The following is a 26585-nucleotide window of genomic DNA, read 5'->3' as shown; positions in this document are numbered from 1 at the left end:
ATTGGTCACCAGGAATTCTGTACCTGGCATGATCTGTCCAGGGTCCACAAAGCTAGGTGTCACCATTGTGACACTGGCACAAGTGTCCCTATAGGCCTGAGCCATTTTTCCATTAATAAAAGGTGTCTGTCTGTATTTGCCCAAAGTATTGGGACTGATGTCAGGGGACATATCCATATCCCCTGTACTGACAAGGACAGCTTGAGTAAGGGTGCCAACTAAGTTGTCACTCCCCTCAGAACCCAGGGTTAACCCTACTAAACCCTTGGGAGGTGCACTACCACTGCTGGCTGTACTAGGGGGCACAGGTGCCTTAGGGGCTGCAGTGGCAGGAGTCTGCCCTCCTCCTTTCTTGGTGCACTCACTAAACCAGTGAGTTTTACTTTTGCAGTATTGGCACCACCTTTTAGATTGGCCTTCTTTCTTCTTTTGGGGAGCCTGACCCCCACCCTCTTTGGGTTGTTGGGGACCTGTCGAAGACTTCTGGTCATTTTGTTCCCCTTTAGAATCCTTACCCTTCTGGTCTGCTTTCTTCTGACCACCTTGATTCTGGCCCTGGTTCTGTTTAACTCTTGTTCTAACCCATCTGTCTGCCTTCTTTCCCAATTCTTGGGGAGAGGTCAGATCTGAGTCAACAAGATGCTGATGCAACAACTGGTTCTGACAATTGTTTAAAATTTGTTCTCTCATCATCAAATTGTACAATCCTTTATAATCAGTAACCTTACTGCCCAGCAACCAGCCCTCAAAAGCCTTAGTGGCACAATCTACAAAGTCAGCCCAATCTTGAGACTGAGTTTTCTGGGTATCCCTGAACAGCACCCTGTACTGCTCAGTGGTTAGGCCGAACCCTTCAACCAGTGCATTCTTCAAGACTTGGTAATCATTAGCATCCTCTACCCTTGTGGTGAGGAGCTTGTCTCTTCCTTTACCCTCAAAGGAGAGCCACAAGATAGCTGCCCACTGACTTGGGGGAACACCTTGCACAGTGCAGGCCCTCTCCAAAGCAGTAATCCATTTGTGGATGTCATCCCCTTGTTTAAAGGGGGGCACTATCTTACCAAGGTGTTTTGTATCAAAACTCCTTTCCCTATTGCTAGGTACAATGCTGCCACCAGTGGGGACTGCCCCACTCAATTGTTGCTCTCTAGCAAAGGCAAGCCTTTCTTTGGCCAGGGCAAGTTCTTCCCTTTCAATCCTCAGATTGGCTGCCTTTTCCTTTGCCTCATACACTCTCCTCTGGGGAGATGTCATTCCCCTTTGAGAGGAACGTTGAGAGCCATTGGTATGAAGGGATCTGTTAGAGCCTCTAGATAGAGACCTAACTCGTCCATTCCCAATGTTAAGCTGACCTGAGAGTGGCCCCAGGGCTCCCCTAGAGTCCCTCTCATGTCTGCTTAAGTTGGTCCGGGTTAGTCTAACGACTTCTACCTGTCCCTGGTCTGCCTCACCCCTAGACTCCAAGTCATCATCCTCATCATCAGCATCATCTGCTTCCTGAAGGGGATGGTCTTGGCTATCAAAGGGACCCTGTAGGGAGGGCATGTTGCCTTCTGAAGTAGAAGGGTCTGGGTTACCAGCCCTTCTTGCATCATGAGTCTCTAAGAGACCAATCAGAAAAGCAGTTGTGGGGTTAGACCCCTGCTTAATCTTCCTAGAGGTACATACTTGTCGTAACTCCTGGAAGCTAAGCACAGCATATCTTGAAGGTATGACCTGTGGAGGGTCAACTGACACAAGGGGAGACTGAGTGTTTCCTCCTTTGTCTGACATGCTGATTCTAGTGTGGTGTAAGTGATGCACCTACCTACACTATGTGTTATCTACTGATCCCTTGCTAGAGTTGCAGCCAAGGTGTGCTAAGCCTTGAGGAGCTACAACAGCTGGTTCAGTAGAACTCAGAGTATTCTAAGCTTTAGTTATATGTACCTAACAGTACTTATGTGATCTTTCAACAAGATATTCTTAGGATACGTGTGGTAAAACAACAGCAAGCTCAAATCCCACCCGCTGCTCACCAATGTGAGAAGGTGGCCTGATATGCAGTGGTCACTATTCTAGTGCCCACTATGTATCAGTCCAGCAACCCTTATTGATGATTGGTTGTAAGTCAACCTTATAGACCAGCTATCCTAGTAGCATGGATACGAGCAGTCTAAGGCTAAAGACTCGAGAGGGCGTGTTAAGCCAGCTGTTTACCACACATATACCCCTTGAATACCCAGTGAAAGGACACCACACAAGTGTTATGAAAATAAACAGTTATTTATTAAAGATCACAACAGCCCTGTACTCTTTATGAGGACAGGGTACTAAGCACAAACCAAAACTCTTACAAAAATACTTAAGTTAGCACAGTATATACAAATGCCCGAGGGGCACGGAAAACCATATACTCTAAAAGTGGAATGTGAAATTCCTAGCAGGTAAGTACAGTACTAATAGCTTTTGGAATCGCTAGGACTTGACTAGGGAATCGTTAGATTACGACTAGGAGGCCTAGGGGACTCGGGTGCAGTGTGTGCACTCTCACGCGAGATGCGGACAAAAGTCTATGGTAGCTAGGAAATAGAAAGTTAGTGTTCTCGGGCGAACCCGACCTGGTAGGGAGAAAACGAAAGTAGATTCTGACCCTTGGATAGTGAGGCTATGCTGGGGCACCGAAATGCCGAAGTTACCTAGCCCAGGGGCTGCAGCTGCATAGGTCTGAAAAGACGTCGGGAATCCTCGTAGACGGACCAGGAGCCGGAAGAAAAGATGCTGGCCGGTGACCAGTGAAGAAAGTTCAGTTGGATCCAAGCCTGGATCTCGAAGATGGATGACACCTGAAAGCAGAGGGGACCAAGTTCGAGACTACTAGCCAGTAGTCAGTGGGCACCAGGAGGGCACCGGATGGTAGCCACCTCGACAAGGTGAGTGGGTGACGCTGGAGCTCGAAGATCTCACGGACCAGGAGGCGTTGTCGGCGACCAGGATGGAGGATCGAGCTGTCCCACGAAGATAGAAGCTGTCGGCGTCGCTGGACCCAGGATTGGGCAACAAAGCCTTGGCAAATTCAAGCCCACGCGGTGGACCTAAAATGGCGTCTGGAGTGGACCAGGAGGGTCCGGGGTGCCTCTCTTGAAAAGGGAAGCAAGGGCCAGCCTGGAGCAACCAGACCAGCAGAAGAGTTGTCGTCGGGCGTCGTTCGGAAGGCCACAAGCCAGCCGGCTAGTAGCCAAACAACGCGGTGCACAGCAAACAGCAGAAGGGCCCCACGCCGATCGTGGAGATGCAGGGAGGCTGACCTTGGGTGCTGGAGCTGCGCAGGGTCGGGGCTTCTCGGACCCCAAAGCACTCACCAGTGGAGGACACGGTGGGCTTGCAGTAAAGATGTCGTGCAGTCTTGGCGATCGTCGGTCCCTCGAGGTCTCGTCGCACTCACGGTTCTCAGCTTGGCTGTAGAGGTGAGTAGAGGTCAGAGGTGCCAGGGAAGCCGGGTCTCGTCGAGCTGGGTCGTCGGATTCGTGATGAAGGACTTGCAGCAGACCGCAGTGTTCTTTAGGATGGTGCCTGCGGATGCAGGGTGACTACTCCTTAGCCACAAGGGAGAATCTTGAAGAAGAAATCGTGAAGTCCTTTCGAAGAAAGTGGTATCTTGATTCCAAAGATGATCTAATTTGAACAGGGGGCCCGCTCCTATCTTTATACTAAAAAAGGGGGCTGACCCGGTGACTAGGTCCTGCCTATGGGTGGGACCAGGAGGGGGGGTGGTTACACCCCTCTCCCCTGCCGGACTTCCCCAGGCCAGGGGCTGGTGTGCCCCTGGAACTGGTTCTGACTGGCCTATGCGTAGTGAGCACCGGGGTGCCACTCAGCAGTCACCTTCCTGAAAAGCCCTGCCTACCCAGGATACACAAAACCATGTCTGGGACGGTGCTAGCACCGCCCCGGACAGGAAACCCTTTGTCCAGGCCTCCCTCGCTGGAAGGACTCCCAGCAGCAGGAGGTCAGACTCGTGTCTGTGGTGGCAGCATCCATTTTGTGGAGCTGAGGCTTCAGTTAACTTTAACCGGGGTTCACAGTTACATACATGTCGTGTCCCTCTAGAAGGGTGGAATGCTAACCCCGTCGCCAGAATTGGCGAGGGGTTAGTATTCCAATTCGTATGACACCTTACTCGACATGTTTTGATAAAGCAATACCAAAGTTAGCATTTAACCGCGAGGATTATAATGCACTTAAGAGTATATGGTATGCGATATCATGGAACAGCTATTAGGACTTGGTTCCGCAAGCTGCAGACAGGCTCAGCTCATGCCAGAGCACCATCTCACACGATTCCAAGCACTCTGCCTTCAGGATTGTCAAGGCCTGCCATAGGAGTGACTGATAGGAATCTGTGTGTCCATTTTAGGGTTAGGTATAGGTATACTACACCTACAGCAAAGGGTGATTACACGACTTTGCCCCAGCTGTCATGCAGCCAGTTGTGTCAAATTTAGGAGGCCAGCCAGGGGTGGCATAATACATGCTGCAGCCCCTGGCAGCCCTGGGTACACCTATGCCCTGAGTTACAGGGTCTGATAAGGTGGCCCAGTACCAATTGGTAGATGCACCTAGGGTACATGAGGTAATTTAGAAAGAGAACAGCCAGGCTGTGGGTCTGATTGGCAGGCCCACAGCCAGAGAAAGTCGTAAACCAGTGAAACAAAAGCAAAAAATCTGGGTGATCATAGGATTGCAGACCCTACTCTCCTACAGTATGTATCTATAAAAAGCTTTGTGAATTGTTTAAACACAATCCCAAGAATTAAGAGAGAAATGGGGCATGTTTATAAATAGTGAAACACAAACGCAATATAAATTTGCTCTGTCAAAGCAAATGCTAAACAGTAAAATAGCAACCAATGTTCTAGAAAACCGAAGAGGCCATTTTGGAACGGCATTAGATGATCTGTTTAGGCGGCCATTATTAAATGGAAATTTGCTATTAGTGATAGATATCAAACTACTTGGGGAAGTATCACAGAAAAAAACCCAAATTAGCAAAAATATAAAAAATGTCAAAATTGATGACAAACATTTACGAATAGATAAATTGGTTATGTTGAAACAAGCACTGGGATAAAATATTGAGGGTGGTTTGGCAATAAGATATTTAACGTATCTTAACAAATTATAATTCAAAACCTTATTAGTATCGCTCAAATAACTGCCAACGCCCAATCAGTTATTATTCATCCCAAAACTTCACGATAGTTGGAGGGGCCATTTTGAAACTGTATTCAATACTCGGTTTAGAGCGGCCATTTTTGCATGGAGAATTAGTATTAGCTATACCTGACAGATGCTCAACTTCTTGAGGAAATTATAAAAAAAAAACAAGAACAACAAAAATATCGAAGAAAATTTGTTTTTGAAAAATAGTAAAAAACATGAACTAGATTTATTCGTAATGTTAAAACGCACACCAGGAGATGGAGTATTTGACGTTTTGGACGAGGTGTTATTCGCAGCTTTACTGGCATCGCTCAATTAATGGAAGGCCAATTGCATTTCTAATGATTCCATAGAAGGGTGAATCAAATCTCCATTTTAGAAAAATCACAGCACACAGAAAAGGAGAATTATAGGACTTTTTATAGTAGGACCCTATAAGAAATGCGTTACGGGAATTAAAACCATATTATGTAGCAGTATTGCTTCGTGATGGATAACATTAAAATATAGTAATTTCACATCTCTATAGTTCATTGACCATTTTTAGTCAAAGAAATGTAACTGCTATCCCAGACAGGACTTCGATGAATCTCTGATCCAGCAGCGTACTGCGAAAGAACCCGCCAGAAGCTCCAAGCAGTTGATGTGCAACTTTTGTTCTTTTGACGACCAGGTGCCGCCTGTGAAGAATTCCCCGCAGCGTGCACCCCAACCTGTCCTGCTGGCGTCGGACTTGATTACCAGATCCGGGACTGACCCGAATATCACCCGACCGTTCCAGGCTTCCATGTGGGACAGCCACCACGACATTTCTTCCTTCAACTCCTCAGAGAGAGGAACCATCTGATCGTAAGCCATGCCCCTCCGGAGATGATGCGCCTTGAGGCGTTGGAGCGCCCTGTAATGAAGGGGCCCTGGGAAGATTGCCTGAATGGAAGAGGATAGGAGCCCCCCCCCCCACCCTGGCAATCTGCCGTAAAGCCGTCTGGATTTTTGCAATTATCTGCCGCAAGACATGTCTGATCTTGGACATTTTCTGTGACGGAAGACTGAGTGATGCCTCGACGGAGTCTATGACAAACCCCAGGAATATCACCCTTTGACACGGAACAAGGACAGATTTGTTGCTGTTGATGATAAACCCTAGCCCCTGTAACAGGGCAATTGTCTGCTGAAGTTGATAATTCAATTTCTCGGGGCATTGCGCCATCAGCAGGATGTCTTCCAGGTAGACGATCATCCGTATACCCTGCCCCCGCAGGTATTCCACCGCTGGGTGCAACACTTTCACGAAACACCATGGGACTGAAGAAAGCCCGAACGGACGGGCGGTGAATTCAAACACCCGATCCCTCCAGAAAAACTGCAGGAAACTGCGATGAGGAGGTGAATGGGAACCACAAGGTAAGCATCCTTGAAGTCCAACCGCACCATCCAGTCTTGTGGGAGGAGGACATTCCGAAGGAGGTGTATCCCCTCCATCTTGGAATGCTGATTAATCAACCACCCGTTGAATTCCTTGAGATTGATTACCGGTCGTCTGCCCCCATCGGTTTTGTCCACCAAAAAAAGATTGCTGAGGAACCCCGAGGGATGTCGAGTTGATTGACGAATGGCCCCTTGCGAAGGAGCTCTGAGACCTCTTCGTCTATCAACTGAGCCTCGGACCCATAAAAAACTATAGGACGAGGGGTACCTACCTGTTTGGGCTGATCGTAAAATTCTATATGGAATCTGCGTACGGTTTGTAAAACCCATGCGTCCACAGTAAGCTCTACCCACTCCCTCTGAAAGGTCGCTACCCGGCTGCCAATTTTAACTTGTTCTGCAGGGATAACACTCACCGTTCGAATTGTTAGGTCCAGAGTTTTTTCTGTAGCCTCGACCACCGAAGCATTGCCCTCTTGTGGGATGGAAATTGTTGAAATTGGCTGAGGTGGTACACTGGCCTCGCCCAGAAACTTGCCCTCTATTGTTGGTATTCTGACCACCATGGCCGGTCGTGCGGCCCCTTCTACGACCGGCCCCTTGGGAGAAACGCTGCTGGAAAACCCATCCTTATGCTGGACTGGGCTTTATCCAGTGACGTAAAAGTTGATACAAATTTTCCCAACTCCTTTATGAAAGGCTCCCCAAAAAGGCCTCCCTGGGCCACTGCCCCTGCCTCTGAGGAGGCTAGGTCCCCCAATTTGGGGTCTAGTTTAATCAAAAGCGATCTCTTGCGTTCAGTCGGTAGGGCGCAATTGGTGTTCCCTAGAATAATTATCACCCTTTGCGCCCGGTTCGACAGGACGTCGGGAGAAATGACGGACCCTGTCATTTTCGCCTCCTCCGCCATATCAAGGATCTTCGTGATAGGCCCGACCGCGTCTAACAGCTTATCCTGGCATGACCGACCAGGAGCGGTCAATGCCCTTACGTGGATCCTTCATGAATTTTGCTAGGAAGGTGCCCATTTTGGCGTCTAATTCCAGTGTCGGGGCCACCTTACCTTCCAGCGTGGGCCTTGGACATTCCCCACGCAGACACCCCCTAGCTTCTTTCTCCAAAGACTCGCCACAAACTTTGTCGCCCGGGGCCCAGGCCGCGGATCGTGGATGGATAATTTCATCTGGATCCAGCATGCCTGAACTGTCCCGAGGCAACTCGGCGGCCGAGCTCGAGGGGCGCCAAGAGCGCACTGACTCCTCATCTGTGTCTGTGGTGTCCCCAGCCGGAGACGGAGGAGCCGTACCTGAAGCTACCGAGGGCTCGGGGATCGAGGGCAGTGCAGGAGGAGGAACGGTTGCTTTTGCCAAGAAGGCGTCATGCAGACGCTGAAAGGCGCCCCTGTCCACCTCCTGGCCTCCTTGGACAACCCCTCCCTGCAGGGTTTTTTCAGGGCAGGGGGACCCTCTCCTGAGGGACCTGGGAGGACCAATGGTGCTCCTCCCTGAGCTTGCGCAAGTTTTGCGCACTCCTCAACAATGCGAGCTGAAAGACGCTCTTCCATGGTGCCCACCACTTTGGTGACGCAGCGGTAAATGGAGCTGTCAACCGCATTATAGAATTCCTCATCATTCAGATAGGACTGGGAATCATCCTCATAGTAACTCTCCTGCTCCATGACTGATAATGAGATGAACCTAAGAGATCCCCAATTACTACCCAATCAGTGTGGGAGTCAGTCAAGTATGGGCAGACCCAAGGACTGCAACGTTTTTTAGGAGCCAGCAACCAGCAAATACAGGGCGCACTAGACACCCCAAAGCGCGCGAACCCTCCTAAAAGGACCGGGTCCGCCCACCTCACAGCGCGCTACCAAACACTTGCAATGCTGAGTGCTAATCTGCCCGCAGGCGTTTAACACGGTTTACCCGCAATACTGACCCAAACAGGGGCGTTCAAAGGAGATTTTGGGGCAAATACAGACCCGGAGAACCGGGCGTTCAGCGAGGCGGCAAGGCTCCGGCTTGGCAAAACTCCTCAGCGCGGCTCCTCTCTGTGAGGAGAAACCGCGCTGCGGAGCAACGAGACGGAACAGCGCCCTCTAGTGGGTGTCTGCGCTCCGCACTCAAAGATTCGGTAAAAAGACTCGTTGGGAACGAAAATAGCTCCTGCGGCTCAAACTGGGCTCTGTGGAATAAAATCACCGTACAGGAGCGCCCCCCCCCCCTTAAAACAGCGTTACCCTTATCAAAGAAGCATTGAACAACATACAAGGGAGAGAAAGATAAAATCACTTAACTAAAGAGGAAGAGAGAAAAGAGACTCCCTATCTAGCGTGGATTGACATGGTGGAAGGACTAATGTTATGGACTACTGCGATGGACTGTTGGGAGTTGTAGTTGTCAAAGAGACTTATTACTTTTTTGTGGAATGCTTTTACTATATATTGGTATATAAGCATTTTTGTCGGAAGCTTTTCTGAGGCTGCTGTGTTTTGTATTATAAATAAAGAGCGGAGAAAGAAAAGCATAATCTGAGCTTACGGTCGTGCCATAGAATTCTTTTGAGCATGAGCTTCTATTTTCCCTCTCAATTCAATTCCCTTACTTTTATAAATGTTGTTCCCTGTTACCGGAATATCAGTTAGACAGGAACATGTCATCTCTGCTCTGTCAAGGCTTAGTGAACTACCTATCTTGTTATTTGTACGAGACAGAAGAACCTAAGTGGCAAGAAATACATTAAATGACATGCACGTCTGGTTGAAACACATCAGGTATTGCCATGCCCATGGGTCAAGTGTGTTGACTCCACAATATGAGGAATGTGGACAGATAAAGTGATTTGCAGTCAAATTGTTCATGATAATTGTGTGGCTCAGCCCTGCTCTTGGATTCAGTGGAGACCAGCAAAATTCCATAATACAAATGTGGATTCTGCGTGGGCATGGTTAAATCTGTTAGATGTGTTACCAAAGGTAAGTAACTTGTTGTTTAATGACACTGCGGTGTGTGTCTGTGCACGCATATGTTTTTGACGTGTAATGCTTTTCCCTGTATATGATTATATTTCTGCTTTTAAGGGAGAAGTTGAATACATTCTGATCAATGCAACTTCACAATCCACTGTTTTCCAATTTGATAATTCCATGCTCTATTTAATGTTTTGATATAATGCATACTCAGGCTGTATCACTTTATGTTTCTACTTTTTATTAGTTTTGTGACAACATCACATTAACAAATCAAACTTGATAGAGACTAAAAGGGCTGGTCAGACAAATTGTACTTTCCATTTCCTGTGATGACCTGGTTAATGTGTTTAGTTGCATGTACTACAGTTTAACATACATCTAAACATGACCAGAAGTCCACGTATCCCAGATATTCTTATACCGGTCTTTCTTTCATATCCCCTCTTCCTATACACTACCTGTTCAGCCTTCGCACAGTTGTCAATTCCTCTCTTGCTTTCCCTCATTTAGAAACGTTCTGCTCTGTACCAATGGTGCACAGTATCACTCTTAGCAATCAAAAAGCTCAGCCCCGTAAGTATTATCTATACTCTAGAGGAGGGCCAACTGTCCATTAGCCCAGAATGAGAATCTTGCATACTAAGCGTATATAAAATTCTGCCCATTATATCGTAAACGTGTCCCCGAGATAATTGAATCTGTGGGCACTCTCAAATCGCATGATAAAATGTAATTAATGGAAGTTCACATCTAGTTGATGCAAGTTGGGCTGCTGGCTCTTCCCATCTTCCGCACTCATTGGGAATATAATTCCTAAGCAGGTAGTTGAACTGTATTGCTCTAAGATGAGAGGGCATGGCCAAAGTACGTGCTGCCATCCGTGCCTCCTACGATTCCTCATCTCATTCGTCCAGATCTTGCTCCCAGCCTACCTTAATGTTGTCCATTGGTTGTTTGAGGAACAGGGACCTATACAGTGGGGATATTCCCTTGTGCCCAAGGAGTGTTATCTCTGGAATATCCTTCAAAATATCACTATATGTAGTGAATGCATGACAAAGTTGAATGTACCTAAAAGAAATTGTGGTCCCTGCGAGTAAAAGGTCAGTGCAAGTTGGTTAAACTATTTAAGGTGGCCATCTTCCCACACTTCTCCCAAGTGACACATTTTAATGTGGTCTGCTAATTTAAAACCGGGCAGTCTTGCGACCTGAGGCAACTGAGTCCCATGCCATAGGGGATATAGGCTCGACATAATACCCAACTATTTAATATGGCTCAATTTTGCACTCCAGCATAGCAAGTGGAGCTAAGTTATGTGAAGAAGGGAGTGAGGGGGGCGACCTCTCTATGTAAATGTAACATAGCATATTGTTCCAAGGTTCAAGATATAATGCTGGGGCACGCCTATTCCCAAGCAACCAATCTGTGCAGTCCAATAATGGAAGCATAAACCAGGAACACCTAGCTCCCCATTAAATGTAGTCATTGTACATTTATAATGTGTCCCCCTGGAGAGTTTATCATTACAAATGTGTTTAGTGGTCATGGCCTGTACTTTGGGGAAAAGGTTGACTGGAGGATAAAGGGATACTTTTGTAGGATAAGAAGTGTGGTAGGGCTATCATTTTATATAAACCGGCCTGCCCCATAATAGAGATTGGTAGGGAGGGCCATGTTTCCATATCCCTGCCACCCCATTGTAGAACTGTGGCAATATTAAGGACCCAGGCCAAACTTTGGTCTAAAATTTCTACCATGCCCAAGAATTCAAAATGGTGCCCAGCTAAATGCAAATAATTCCAAGTGATTGCCATGGGGTCTCACCTTACGCCTGTATGTAGGTGCATTTATTCCAGTTCACTGTCTGACCCGAGGCATCCCAGTAGACCTGCAGCATTTGATGCAGACTCAACAGTCAATCCTCCTGGTCTTGCAAAAAGAGCATGACATCACCGGCCTATAAGGACAGACTATTCTCCGATCCATCAGGTAAGCTACACCTCACATATGTTTGCCAACCCAGACCGAGGAGTCGTGTGGTGGCGGTGAAACCTGGCTTGATCTTTACACTGGCGAGATACTAAGAGCATAAAGGGGCTTAGCTGACAAAAAGCCTTGTTGGGCCCACTGTTGACATTTGTCCTGAAAGCTGCAGGGGGGGGTGGCCCCCTCCCCTCATTGTCATTATCTGTTATAGTCCTTATATTCAAAAAAGGGAACAAAGATAATCCACAGGGTTATAGACCCACATCTCTTTCTCTTAGATCCAGTTGTTAAAGTAGCTGGGCGGGCGCTTTTAGATAAATTGAGAAGTTGGGCTGAAGATGACAATATAATTTCTCACTCTCAATAAGGTTTTCAGTCTGACAAATCCACCATAGACCAGCTTATGAACCTTTACATGGTGATAAGCAAAAATACAGTTGCACATTCCGCAACAATCCACCTGGCCATATGTTTGATCGCAATAAGCTCTGGAAGATCCATTTAGGTCTGGGTGTGGACTCCAACCTAGTATACTTTCTCTGTGAGCCTCATGCTGAGACATCTGCTAGAGTTTGGTACTGTAACAATTTTTTATGTACAGATAATTTCAAAACGGGTCGTGGAGCTCGTCAAGGATGCATCCTTGCCCCTTTTTTAATTCTCCTTGTACGTTAATGGACTGGAACTGGTCCTAACTGCTGCAAATGCAGATGGTCCATTGATTGGCTCTTGTTCCCTTCCAGTTCTATGATACGCGAATGACGCAGTGTTGATAGCGAGAATGGACTATGGTCTACAAACCCTCTTGAATACTTTTGGCTCTTTTATGAGTGATTTAGTCAACCTTACTAAAGCCCACGTAAATGGTGTTGGGGCCCAAGAAACCTAGAATGAAGACATTTATCATGAATGGGCTTTTTTTGGTTCGTTACACCATTTGTTGACATTATGCACAGTACAAAATAACACCATTGATTGCCTTCATTGGTTGTTAATTTTTCTTTCAGGTCTAATATAATTCCATTCTGAGGTCAATCTTTTCATTTGTGATGGATTATTTGAGAAACTTACTAAAAAAAGTGAAACGATTCTTTCCGTACAGCTTATCTGATTTGTACACTTATCTGGTTTGTACAGTTGAGAGCCAATGCACAACAAAGTGATTGCAATTAATTAATTAGGGTATCTTTTCTTGATATATCCATTATTTTTATAGAATCTCTTTTTCTTAGGTTTTCCTGCAATGCCCCCTTTATGGGGTCTGGGTTTCCATCTCTGCCGCTGGGGTTACAGAACCAGTAACAACACTTGGCAGATTGTGAGAGCAATGAGGGAGAATCAAATTCCACAGGTAAAAACGTTACATACATGATAAAAGTAATTAACACATATGGACAATGTGGATAATCTAATGTTTATACTGTGTTATGATTCCTCTAGGATGCTCAGTGGAACGATATAGATTATATGAAATCTGCACAAGACTTCACAATTGACATTAAAACATTTGGGACTCTCCCTCAGCTGGTGGAAGACCTTCACAACCACAGTCAACACTATGTTGTGATTCTGGTAAGGATTGCTTTGTGCCTTTTTTGTAGGTTTTGGCGTTTTTTTACATTTTTTATCTTTCGTTTTTATATGGTACTAGCTGTACCCGGCCACGCGTTACTGTGGCTCAGTCTGGTTAAATGGAAGAGAAAGAAAAGAGTAAGTGCACGTTTCTTATATGTTCAATTTCACAATGCTTGTGGGTATACAATATGTTTTAGTGACTATTGTCTCTATGCGTCCCTTGTAGTTGTTGCGCAGTAAGCTAATCAATAGGGTCTGTTCGGCCTTTCGATGAAAAACACGTGAGTATTGGACATGCGCGTATTCGACTCCAACGTTATGTTTATATAAAAACGCGCTAATGTTGCACAGTGAACCAACTCCTCCCCCCTCCCTCCAACCACTTCCCGGTCTGCCATCCTGATACCAGCTGTCCATCCTAATATATGTAGACTATTGTCTCTATGCGTCCCTTGTAGTTGTTGCGCAGCAACCAAATCAATAGGGTCTGTTCGGCCTTTCGAATAAAAACATGCGCATATTGGACACGTGCGTATTCGAATCCAACGTTGTGTATATATAAACACGCGCTTAATCGAATCCAACATTCTGTCAAAATTTCAAAGCAATCGGTGAAGAACTTTCGGAGATTTAAGATTTTGAACAAACTAACATTGACCTTTTAATGTGTCTGTTTGGGCTTTTGATTAAGAAACACGCGCGTATTCGACACAAGCGTATTCAAATCCAACGTTGTGTATATAAAAACACGCGTGTATTCGAATCCAGCGCTGTGTCAAAATTTCAAAGCACTCGGTGAAGAACTTTCGGAGATTTAAGTTTTTGAACGAACATTTACATTTTTATTTATATAGATTTACCAGGCTCATAGAAAGGGTCAAAAGAGAGCTTTGCTTTCTTTATAAGATTACATATATTATTTTATGAGTTGTTGCTCGAATACGAATTTACCTTGGGGGAAAAAAAAAGACAAGAGGCGTTTGGCAAAACAGGACCAGTTGGTTTAGTTAAACACTTTGACCGAGAGCACAGTTACAGAAGCGGGTCTGAGGACTGGAACATAGTACAATCAGTCTGAACGAGTATGTATACAGTTTTTGGGTGTTATAAAGTACTTCGGGTGATCATTTTTTGGTAAAAGAATGCAAGTCTTGTCTACGAAGTCATAAATTAGGCCCATGATAACAAATGCCAGTGGTCCTCGACCTTGGGTGGACACAATGGGGGGGGGGGGGGGCAGTGGGTAAAGTGTCCAGATGTCTGGCCTGTGTGTGCTGTGACCTGATTGGCTATGTGTGGCCTCTGATTTGATGATGTTTTGGGAATGTGCACACCCCTCTGGCCTTGCGTGCTTTATTGGGACCAGTCTCCCTGAACCATTGTGGTGTCACTGCGCATATTAGGGGGGATTGACCTGAGTTTCCTGTTTGCACGTTTGTCTACCAGCTACGTGCCACCCTACCTGTGACCTGCCAATCGGTAACATTGGCCCTAGGACATAGAGCCTGCCTTACCACGTATTTCTGATTCTGGGTTGATGGAGAGTTCATGATGGGCGAATTTGATAATAGTGATGTAATTTCGCTTGTAAAGTACATAGTATTGTGCGCTAAGAGTAAGGAAGCTGTTTTTAAATTGTGCATAACCTGCTGAGGATTCTTTTCTAACCTGCACTATTCACCACTTGCACGCACCCTTACCGCATTGTAGGGCTTAGTGGTCCCCGGTCCACTGCGGTCTTTGCGGGCTGTTTGAGTGGAAAAATATAGCTCCTCCCCTTTATCAGCGTCACTTCCGGGGGGGAATTTGCATAAAAGCCAGATGACTTGCCGGCTGCGACGAGATTGTATCGCGCACTAAGAGTAAGGAAGCTGTTTTTAAATTGTGCATAACCTGCTGAAAGTTGTGTTGCGGACGCGACCCTCTTTCCTGCCCAAGGTAGTCACAGCCTTCCACATCGGGCAGTCCATCACCTTGCCCACCTTCTTTCCGCATCCCTCGAAAGAGGAAGAAAGACTCCGTCTGGACCCAAAACATGCGCTCTCATTCCATTTGGATCGCACACGCTAGTTCCGGCTGGATGACCAACTCTTTGTTGGTTACGTGGGCGCTAAGAAAGGTCGGGCGGTGCACAAGCGGACCATCTCTCGGTGGGTCGTGCTGTGCATCAAGGTATGCTACTCTTTGGCTAAAAAGGAGCCTCCTGTCGGGCTGAGGGCCCATTCCACTCTGGCCACGACGGCTACTACTTCCCTGGGTCGGGCAGTCCCCTTGCAGGACATCTGTCAGACAGCTACGTGGGCCTCGCTGCACACATTTGCAAGACCCTACTGCCTGGACAGCCAAGTCCGGAGAGATGGCTTTTTCGGCCGTTCCGTTCTCCAGGACTTTCTGGTGTGATCATTGGTTCGCAGACCCACCACCGGGGTTGGTATTGCTGAGGTATCTATTCTAAGGTGAGGAATCGAATACTAACCTGTTTCTTTCAGATGCACAAGTTACTTACCTTCGGTAACAATATATCTGTAAGAAACAGTAGTTAGTATTAGATTCCTTACCACCCCACCCATCCTCCCTGTTCTGCAAACCGATATCTAGGGTTAAGGTCATCCCCTTTCAGGGCCCTAGTTTCATGGCACCAGTGTTGGTTTTTATCATGGCTCTGCGTTTCTGGCGTGGAAAAGCTATGTATAAGAACTGAGGTCAGCACGCGAGGGCGACGTCTAAGTACTCCGACAACGTCATCCCGGCACCAACGACGCCGACGACGGACGTGGAGCCGCAGACGACGCCTACCGACGCAAAGGGGTACTGCTACGCAAAATTTTCCGGATCCAGTCTGACGCCTGGGGATATTCGAAGGTGAGGAATCTAATACTAACTACTGTTTCTTACAGATATATCATTACCGAAGGTAAGTAACATGTGGATTGATTCTTAAGCCCTAAATATAGTGCTTCAGTTATTCAGCCTTAGCGCATGGGGGGGGGGGAAGAGGGGTGCGGTGGGTGTGATAATTAGCAAATTTATTTTTGGCAGAGCGCGATCAGGCAGCTGGTGCTGGTTGTACAGTGTCAGATTATAACACATACAGTTACTTACTGCGCTATGGTGAATCAGGCCAGTGTCAGACCTACGTTGCCCCGTGCAGGAAGAGTGTGTAAATCAACATCTACTGTTGCACTGACTGCTATGCTATGAACATTTCTTTTTCCTGACAGTCACGTAGCTCAAATGAGTGTAATTTCAGATATTTGTTTCCCTCATCTTATCTGCTTGATTTTTTTCGTGAGAAAGTGTCACTCATAGTCTGTGAAATGTCACTCATAATTATTCTAAAATTATGGAAATGTCACATATAGCAATCTGAAACCTTGGCAGCTATGCATGCCACTGCAGAGTTTAAGGTGTTTTTTTCAGAATTATTGTAATTTTTAAACCTTTATAAACGGACAATGGGTAGGAAACGTGTTATTTGTTTATATTAATAACGGGTACTGTATCGATCCTAATAAGACTATTTATTTGTTTGGTCACAGGGAGATTAAGTGATTTGCTCAGAGTTACACAGCAATAATGAACAAGAATGTTCTCTTTCTTGCTAAACCAGCCCTGCCAAGTACCACACATCAGGGTTAGACTAATGCACCACTGCACTAAAATGCATTAGACACGCATGCTGCTTCCTGACACACTGGGATCAAATGAGGCTCCAAAAGCAGCCCCAGTTAACTCATTGCTATGGTGCTGTGAGATGTATGTTTCAGTCACTATGCTGCACAGCAAAAATACATATAACTCTCCTAGGCAGCCCGGCCGACACATAGCAGGCTGCGGGATCTTCAGGCGCAGGTGGGGTAGGAAAGTTGAGTCTTATTCCATTCTTTCTTACAGGCCGCAGCAGGCAGGACCAGATAATTTTTAGGTTTTGCCTAGCCAATGCGTACGAAGTACGCATGTGCTAGGAAAAAGCTAATGAGTATAGTATGGGGGCTGGGAATCCGCCCCCGTCTTTCATTGGCTAGCTCCATAAATGGAGGCTAGCCATTGGAAGACACGTTTGTCCGTCAATGCAGGACCAGATTCGGGGGCGTTCCCGAGAATTTTTGGCTTTTGGCGACGTCAGCCAAAAGCCAGTTCTCGGGCCTGCCCCCGAATCTGGGCCGGCATTGGAAACACCGGAAGAAGATGTCCGGCCCGCCGCCTGGTTGTGGGCGGGGCCGGGAGGACGTGGTTTCCGCTTCCCCCTTCCCCCTTCCTTGGGGAAGCCATTTCCTGCCTTGCCGGTCTCCCGTGTTGTGAGGGAGACCGGAGATGCTGCCCGCAGCGAGATCCGGCCCGAAGGAAGCAGCCGTGTGCCTCCAGCCAGGGCCGCGCTGGGATTGGCCCAGCCGGCCCAGCCTCCGCCACGTCTCTCCTGCGCTCTCAGCGCTTCCGGTCACCTTCCCCGTGATGCCCTCACAACAGTCTGGGATCTCTGGTGACGAGTTCGCCACACGCGGGGTAGGCAACAGTCACGCGAGGGCTCAGGGGCTGGCAGGAGAACTTCCCCGGCGGCAGCGCCTCTTCTCGAGGGGCACAGGCGCGCGTCCAATCCTTGCACGGCTCTCGAGACGAGCCCCTGATGACGCAGCACGCCTCTCCGGTCCTCGGCGAATAGGAGTGCGGCTCCTTCGTGTAGACCCTGGCGGTGGACCAATGGCAGCGCGTCCTTCTCAGGCGAGCCTCCCTGAGCGAGCCAATCCCAGCGCGGCCGCTCCGATGCTGCTCACGGGTCCCGGGCCGCTGGCGGTGTGTTTGCTTGCATATTACCCTGCTTCTGATGTTGATCTCACCAAGGTGGACGCCCATGGCCAACTCAAAGTGTCCACAAATGATCACACAGAGCACCAAGATTCCCTCTTTACCCTGTACGAGTAGACGAGAGGATGGTTGCCATGAGATGCTGCTGGTAAAGGTGAGCTAGATGATGACTCTGCCTCGCAAGCAAACTCCCTCCCTTTGCCCAGAGTGACTTGCTTCAACTCTGCAGGACAAGCTGATGTTGCCCTTTCTTGGTAACTACTAGATCAGGCCAGCGGGCAAAAACCATAAGCCCACTACTATTCTCGGTGGCCTGCAACCCAGTTGCGGGGTTCAACTCACAATTCATGGCTATGTAGGAGTCCAGTGAAGTGCTTGTTTGATTCCTAGCCTGATCCAGAGCTTGAAGAAACTCCTGACTGGTCTTTGTGTCCCCTTTGCTCTGCAGCCATAGGTAAGAACCGATTCTGTTTCCTTCAGTATTACAGCTTTTCCTTCCTGGATGTGGAGACATTGACCCAATATAACCAGCAACTATTGAGTTTCAATAGCTACAACTTTTGAGTTTTGAAGATACTTTGAAAACCCTAACCCAAAATTGGAAGGCAGAGCAGATTTCCTGGAAAAAATATATTGAAAGAAAACATAGAATATCTTCCCACAGGTCGTCTATAGGACATTGTATTGGGATTGTAATTTTACCTGTGATCTCGTTCAACTGTTGATCCACAACAGTGTAGCAGGAGGTATAGTTTTTGGTGGCAGTCTTGGTACTCAGTAAGGATAGTGTTATTTGCTTCCTAAGAAAGATGCTGTGATTCATGTAATTAAGACCACTCAATCACAAACGGCAGTTAACATGCTCATTAAAATAATTAGGAATCGTATTTGTGGATGCTCAATGATATTACTACTTTGTATTAATTGCTGATGTGCTGTGGTTTTAATGAGCGTGTTGCTTTATATTATTTGTTTTTACTTTAGTGTTATGTATATATATTTAATGTTTTCACTGGATAGCAACTCCAGCTGGACATTCCTTCTGCATTGAAACTCAAACAACTGTGCTATACTGCATCCTGCCTCAGCCTCCTCACCCCCTCCAAACTACCCTGTCAATAAGGATTTAGAGGGCCAGCTCCTGCCTCCAACCAAGTACCCACACCCTGGCCAATGGGTCACATCCAGTCTCACCCATGGTCCCTGGGCACAGAACTGCCAAGCAGCACTGCATAAACGTAAACACAGTCACATTCAGCACTCGGGGGACAGGGAAGAGACTCACGAAGGAGTACTTTACCATTGAGTCTGGACTCAAAGCTGTACATGAATCACCTAACAATGTTCGCAGAGGCAGGACAAAGCAACCTTTCCTCTGAGCTCCCGGGCCACACACATGGGGGTGCAGTGAGTGAAGTGTGGCCTCCTGACGCAAATGCAGTTGTCCCTCCTTAAAAGACATCAGTTATCAAGTAATGAACTGAGATGTCCAGGTCCAGAATGTAAATATGCAAAACAGAAACTTACATGGGAAGCACTGACAGGCCTGAAAGATGTAACATAGGCACGTTTGCCATTCCTCTCAGCCTCACCCCTCACAGCAGTTTAAAATTGAATTACGCAGTCAGTTGAGAAATGTACTAAGAGGCCTAGAAGTCCATACCGTGGGCAAACCACGACCAAAGTTTACGTTCTTCCGTCCCTCAGATGTCGCTTCCTGCTGGAGCGCCACAAACAGATGCACAATGAGCGACTCGAGTTAGCGCGTCAGTAACTCTGCGCCACTTAGACAAAGCACATCTCATTTAGCACTCCCAGGAACAGCCGTCTCGACAGACAGAAGATTGGACCACTTCCAGGCTCGGCCAGAGCACAGGCAGCTGATGCCTCTGCGGGGACTACCCTCGAAGAACCTCAAGCATGGAGTCACACTGGACAGGGCGGTACTCGGAGAACTTTTCACATACATGTGCGCTGCTCTCACTGGAGGCTCCGTCTGCACAGCTCACCACACCCTGCAAAAAGCTTCCGAGTGCTTTAAATCTAATGACATGACGCCAAACTTTCTGCCAGAGTGCCACGGCTCTGCGGCATGAACCAGCTCACTGCCTGGCACGAGAAAAGCTTTACGTGACTCTAAGAGTGTGAAAAACAACAGATCGTGGATTAACACACATGCAGCAAAAGAGCCACACGTCACAGTTTGCAGGTAAATATTATGTGGGATCCCAGCAAACAGCACCGAGTTGTTTATCGGAGGGAAATATGTCTAGGGCAGACGTGTTTGGTTCCCCCACGCTGTGTTTGTGTACACGGTGCCTCTCTGATAAGTCAGCAAGAGCAGGGAACAGAAATGTCCCGCAGCGTCCAACATCCGCAGGAACCGGCAGCTCTAGGGCTCCGTTTGCAGAAGAGCCGAAAGTTAAAAAGCAAGAATCCATCTGAACATGGACAACGTAAAACTGTGGCGCAGCACTTCTCGATGCCAAGTACTTACTGTGTCTTGTCCCTACTGGAATATCAGTGCCAGAGCCAGCCTTCTCCAAGTCCCAGGCTGAACGCACTGCAGCATATAGATCCTGTGCATTAGGTTGTTTCCATTGCAGTGCCTGCCTCCCCGGCCGCTCTGACTTCAGATTGGAGAAGTGCTCTGCTGACCAACCCTCCTGTCGGCACACGTGACGCGCCCCGGCCCGGCCCCGCGCTGCGTCACGACTCCCCACCCGGGCCCTCTGCTGCTCCACCTAGTTTATAATAATAATATGCGCATCTGCTTCTGAGAACAAACCCTATGCATGCCGCATTAAGTCACTTCCTGCAATTGTGCGGCGCTTAGAATGTACATGTCATGGCACTTACACAGTCGTATTCTGTGGTTGTTTTTGGGAACGACGCAATACCCGTCAGCTACTCTTATTATAATGCCTGACTGAAAAAGATGCACGCCAAATAAATGCTTACATGACAAAATATAATATTGGTTCAGAGAAATGGAATGAAGTTGGGCACGCAAACACTAAAAGACGTTTTTGGAATAGGTTCCTTCGCTGCTTAGCAATAGCAGTGTTACGCTCAGCAAAGAAGGGACATAGACCTAGTGTGAGATGCAATGACCCTCCCCAGACTGACAGCTACAGACGCCACTTTGAGAAAAACAAAAACACGGAAGTTCTGTAGAAGAACAAGGGGCACAGGAACCAAGGCTCAGCACGGAATGTCTTGATTTTGTTTTTTAATAACTAAGAGTGTAGAACCACACTCAGATCAAGCTGGAGTCTGAAGGTCAGCCGGGAGCTCGTTCTTCGGTTTTACTGTTTTTAGGTTTTGCCTAGCCAATGCGTACGAAGTACGCATGTGCTAGGAAAAACCTAATGAGTATAGTATAGGGGTTGGAATTTGCCTCGTCTTCCATTGGCTAGCTCCATAAATGGAGTCTAGCCATTGGAAGACACGTTTGTCCGTCAATGCAGGACCAGATTCGGGGGCGTTCCCGAGAATTTTTGGCTTTTGGCGACGTCAGCCGAAAGCCTGTTCTCGGGAACGCCCCCGAATCTGGGCCGGCATTGGAAACACCGGAAGAAGATGTGCGGCCCGCCGCCTGGTTGTGGGCGGGGCCGGGAGGACGTGGTTTCGCTTCCCCCTTCCTTGGGGAAGCCATTTCCTGCCTTGAAGGTCTCCCGTGTTGTGAGGGAGACCGGAGATGCTGCCCGCAGCGAGATCCGGCCCGAAGGAAGCAGCCGTGTGCCTCCAGCCAGGGCCGCGCTGGGATTGGCCCAGCCGGCCGAGCCTCCGCCACGTCTCTCCTGCGCTCTCAGCGCTTCCGGTCACCTTCCCCGTGCTCCTCGTTATGCCCCCACAACAGTCGAGGATCTCTGGTGACGAGTTCGCCACACGCGGGGTAGGCAGCAGTCACGCGAGGGCCCAGGGGCTGGCAGGAGGACTTCCCCGGCAGCAGCGCCTCTTCTCGAGGGGCACAGGCGCGCGTCCAATCCGTGCGCGGCTCTCGGGACGAGCCCCTGATGACGCCGCATGCCTCTCCGGTCCTCGGCCAATAGGAGCGCGGCTCCTTCATGTAGACCCTGGCGGTGGACCAATGGCAGCGCGTCCTTCTCAGGCGAGCCTCCCTGAGCGAGCCAATCCCAGCGCGGCCGCTCCGATGCTGCTCACGGGTCCCGGGCCGCTGGCGGTGTGTTTTCTTAGCGGTTATGAGTCCCAGGTCGCGGCGGTGATGCGCGGATCTGGGCGGTGTAGCGGGGAGGGGCAGGCGGAGGGCAGGAACTCCGCTCTGAAGGACTTTCCAGCCCCTGTGAAGCCGAGCACACTCACCTCCCCTCTGCACCCACCCGTGCCAGCCCTACCCCGCCCTCCACACCCCTCCTTGCCCACTCACTCCTCAGAGCCCCCAGAAGCAGCGCCAAGAAGACGCCCACACGGCGCCCATCATCCTTAAAGGGTCCCTCCCTGTGCCCCCATCCCATGGCTTCCTGGGGACTTCTTGCAGGAGCAGCGCTCAGCGGGTCCACCCTCCGGTGACCTTTCACCTTGGTCGAGGCCTGAACAGCGTCCCACCTAGGTCGGAGCCATGCCGGCTGGGTTCCGGCCCATCGCGGGCAGCGAGGTAAGTGTGTGAATGAGGCACGCTAGCACTTGCTCAATAGACCATCTTCTTCACAACTGACGAAGGGCGAGGGACGGGTGAGAAGAGTGTAGTGTAAGAGGAGGAGACCGTGTGGGAAGAGTACTAGGGGAGGGAATTGAAGGACGAGAGTGTGCATGAAGAGCAGTGCTTGAAGAGTGCCAGGGCATTCCCCGGTAAAGCCAACAATGAACACTGAAGCAGACCCTATGGGGCACTCTACTTCCGTCATTTGCCAGCTGAAAAACACGACCTTCTCGTATGTCACAGGCTAGTGATGCAACTCGATGTCACTACAAGTCACCACACATTCATTTCATTATTGGTACTTCAGTGAAGCGCTCTGACACCTTCGGGTAAAGTCAGCGCTATATAAAGTTGCATAAATAAATAGATAAAAACACAGGGACTGAGACAGGCGGCTACGTGTGTTTACCATTGGTGTTCCAGGGCCTAAAGCGTTATTTCATGGCAACTGAATAACTAATGTACTAAATGCCTCATGGTGTAATTGCTTCTGGTCCTGCGTGACACCTTCGGGTAAAGTCAGCGCTATAGAAAGTTGCATAAATAAATAGATAAAAACACAGGGACTGAGACAGGCGGCTACGTGTGTTTACCATTGGTGTTCCAGGGCCTAAAGCATTATTTCATGGCAACTGAATAACTAATGTACTGAAACTTTTAAATGCCTCATGGTGTAATTGCTTCTGGTCCTGCGTAAAGGTGCTATGTTTGTGGTAAATCCATGAATATTTGGGACTTGCATTTTTTAGGTTTTGCCTGGAGGGGGCTCGCAGTGTGTGGGGGGGGGGCTCTGTGTGGGTGTGTGGGGGGCTCTGTGTGGGTGTGTGGAGGGCTGTGTGAGGGGCTCTGTGTGGGTGGTCTCTGTGTGGGTGTGTGGGGGGCTCTGTGTGGGTGTGTGGAGGGCTCTGTGTGGGGGGGCTCGCAGTGTGTGTGGGGGCTCTGTGTGGGTGTGTGGGGGGGCTCTGTGTGGCTGTGTGTGGGGAGCTGTGTGTGGGGGGCTCTGTGTGGGGGGGCCCTGTGTCTGTGGGTGGGAGCTCTGTGTGGGTGTATGTGGGTGGCATTTGCGAGAGATTAAGCTATTGGCATTGTAAATGACAATGCCATTTATTTCGCTGTTGTGCTGTAGCTATCATGGGACAGCGAACGTGATCATTTGTATCTCGTCCATGTATTTTAGGTAGTGTGAAGTCCTTGCTCCTGTGTTCTACTGGGTGCCACCAACTCGAAGAGTGCCACTGTGTTTTCAAGGTGAAACATTATAATAGAGGCGAAAGTAGAGCTTTACGGCGACAAGTGAAATGCATGTAAAGAATGCCAACATCTATTGCTGACATTTCTGCTTACCGGCATCAGGATATCAATTAGAACTGAAGTTCCATGGGTCTCTTAAACACAAGTGCATTCACATTTTAGCCTCTTGCACTCTTACATGTAGGTACATTTTCAGAACAAAGAAAGGGGCGTGGCAGTTATTTAATGAGGAGAAAAGATAATGGGCCAGAAGGTGTGTGGGGGGCTCAGTGTGGGTGTGTGTGGAGGGCTCTGTGTGGGTGTGTGTGGGGGGCTTTGTGTGGCTGTGTGTGTGGGGGGCTTTGTGTGGCTGTGTGTGTGGGGCTCTGTGTGGCTGTGTGTGTGTGGGGGGGGGGGCTCTGTGTGTGTTTGGGGGGCTCTCTGTGGGTGTTTGTGTGTGTCATTTGCGAGAGATAAAGCTAGTGGCATTGTAAATGACAATGCCATTTATTTATGTTAAAAAAACCATAAATAAAAATAATGTCAAGAGCAATGCCAATAGCTCTAACTTTAACAAAGGCAAAACCATTGCATTGTAAATGCTTGTTCCACCCTGACCCCAGTACTGCCACGGCACCCCCCAGACCACTAGTGGTAGTTTTCTACAGAGAGGGAGTGGTCCACAGGAGAATCCAAGTCCACATCAGTTTGTACATAGTTTTGGTGGCGGTAACACACTCAAAAAAACTCTGGACCTCTTGAGTTTTTAGACAATGAAGTTTTGAAGGGGGTAATGAGTGTGTTTAGTATCTAGTCTTAGTGTCCTTTTCTAACTTTTCTACAAAATAAGGACTTTTTGCTTCTGATTATACAAATAAGGATTGAGCCTAAGGACACTAAGACTTGATACTAAACACACTCATTACCCCCTTCAAAACAACTAGTGGTAGTGCCATGCACCAAGCATGGCCCCTGCATCCAGAGCCGATTTGGAACGCAAACCAGTCCTGGCAATTGTGTCGGACCGGGAGCGGGGGATAGGGGAGTGTGCGTGTGGAAAACACTGCAGCTGCTTTTGTTAGAGGGCCCGGTATTGCAGCTCTTCTGCAAAATTGCCCCATAACATAAACTATGCCCCAGGGGTATAAAACCGGGCCAACCCTGGCAGCCCACCGGGGAAACACCCGGTGCCAACTACAGCCATTCCGGGTCTGCCTGCATCCTCTTGATAGCCGGAAGGTTGTTGGAGTGCTTAGCGTGGGCGCCGGAGTTAATTACCACCGGCCATTGGGACAGCTCTCCCAGCTCTCTATTCCTGCCCCCCTCCCCCCCGCCAGCCCGTGCAGGTAGGCGGAGTGCATTACAGCACCATCCAACCAGACACAGCTGACAGAGGAGAGCTGTGCACTTACAGCAGACCATGGTATAGAGAAAACCTCCATCCCAGCCGAGGACTGTATGCTGCAATCTGATGCAGGACAACTTAAAAGTGTGAAGCTGTATCGTTCAAAACACTTGTGAATAGTTAATAAAATGAAATGAATGAAATGAAAAGGGCATTTGTAGAGCTCATGGCTACCAGAAGGCCTTCCAGCGCTAAGCATGACTAGTGAACGGATGGGTGGGACAGAATGATTAATTTAAGGGAATAGAAAGGTTTTGAGTTGTTTCCTGAAGGCGCAATGACTAGACTTTTTTTTGGAGGTGGAGCGGCAGGGCGTTCCAAATCTAATTATGTTTTTACCCATTCAATCAAAGTACTTTTAGTTTTACCATGCCCACAAATGCACAGTTCATTTACTGCAATGCACAAAATAAATGTTTGTAATAGAGTGCCAATCGATATGCCACCCCTGACGGATACAAATGTCTCGCATAGGCCCTCCTTAAACATAACAAGCATTTGCAATGCAATAGGTCTCGTATAACTAAAAGTTTGGGTTATTGGTGTCGTTTTATTATTTGCAAAGCCAATAGCTCAAACTGTCAGTAATGCGAGACCTATTGCATTGCAAATGCTTGTTTAGGCAGTTGGGGGATTGGCTGTGGTTCTTGCGGGATATGGATTCTCTTGTCAGGCTCCACAGGGTCTCGCGACATGCCGATGGATGATCAGCCCATTGAGAAGCTTTCCTTGAGCGCAGCGCCTGCTTCACCATGACAACTGCACAACTGAGACCCCTTCTGTGACTGCTGATAGGACGTAAACATAGAGAGACCTAACAAATGAACTAAAGTGCTCCGCAAACAGTAAAAGGTACGACTCAAACCTGCACATATGAAAGAATATACGTGTCATCAAAAAGCCACATAATGTGACCAAATTAGAAATTCACTGAATTAAAGTGTTTTGAGGAGAAAGCTAAGCTATCACAACCAAGATAAGGAGAATAAAACAAATGCAAAATAAGAGCCTGGACTGGCCTAGGAACACATTCAACAACGTTATACAGAGAAACTAATTTCAGTATCACACTGCTTTAGTGAGGAGAAACGCTCCCTTTTTCCCCGCGTGGCAAAATAAATAAACAAGCTTGTGTGCAGCGGACTGCTGTGAAAATAAAAATAAGAGTGCTTGAGTGCTTACTTTAGAGCCGAGCCGATTACAGTAATAGGAAAACACGAGCACTGAGCGTACATTGTCATATCTTGCTTGCAGTTGCAAGACCGAAAAGAACACGGAACATCAACCACTAACTTTAAGTTAATTTCCAAGTTAAA

General features: G+C 48.1%; 1 protein-coding gene across 1 annotated transcript in view; it reads left to right on the top strand.

Annotated features, from left to right (window-relative positions):
* The window catches only part of LOC147684751 (lysosomal alpha-glucosidase-like), a 496980-nt gene that overhangs the window by 205600 nt on the left and 264795 nt on the right, over positions 1 to 26585 (top strand). The window contains exons 7-8 of the mRNA XM_086940598.1: positions 12826 to 12944; positions 13034 to 13165. Of these exons, the coding sequence (XP_086796724.1) occupies positions 12826 to 12944; positions 13034 to 13165 (251 nt within the window). The remainder of the gene's footprint in view (positions 1 to 12825; positions 12945 to 13033; positions 13166 to 26585) is intronic.

The sequence above is a fragment of the Lissotriton vulgaris genome, chromosome 10 (genome assembly GCF_964263255.1).
Source record: "Lissotriton vulgaris chromosome 10, aLisVul1.2, whole genome shotgun sequence".
Taxonomy (NCBI): Eukaryota; Metazoa; Chordata; class Amphibia; order Caudata; family Salamandridae; genus Lissotriton; species Lissotriton vulgaris.
This window is presented reverse-complemented; position numbering and strand designations above follow the sequence as displayed.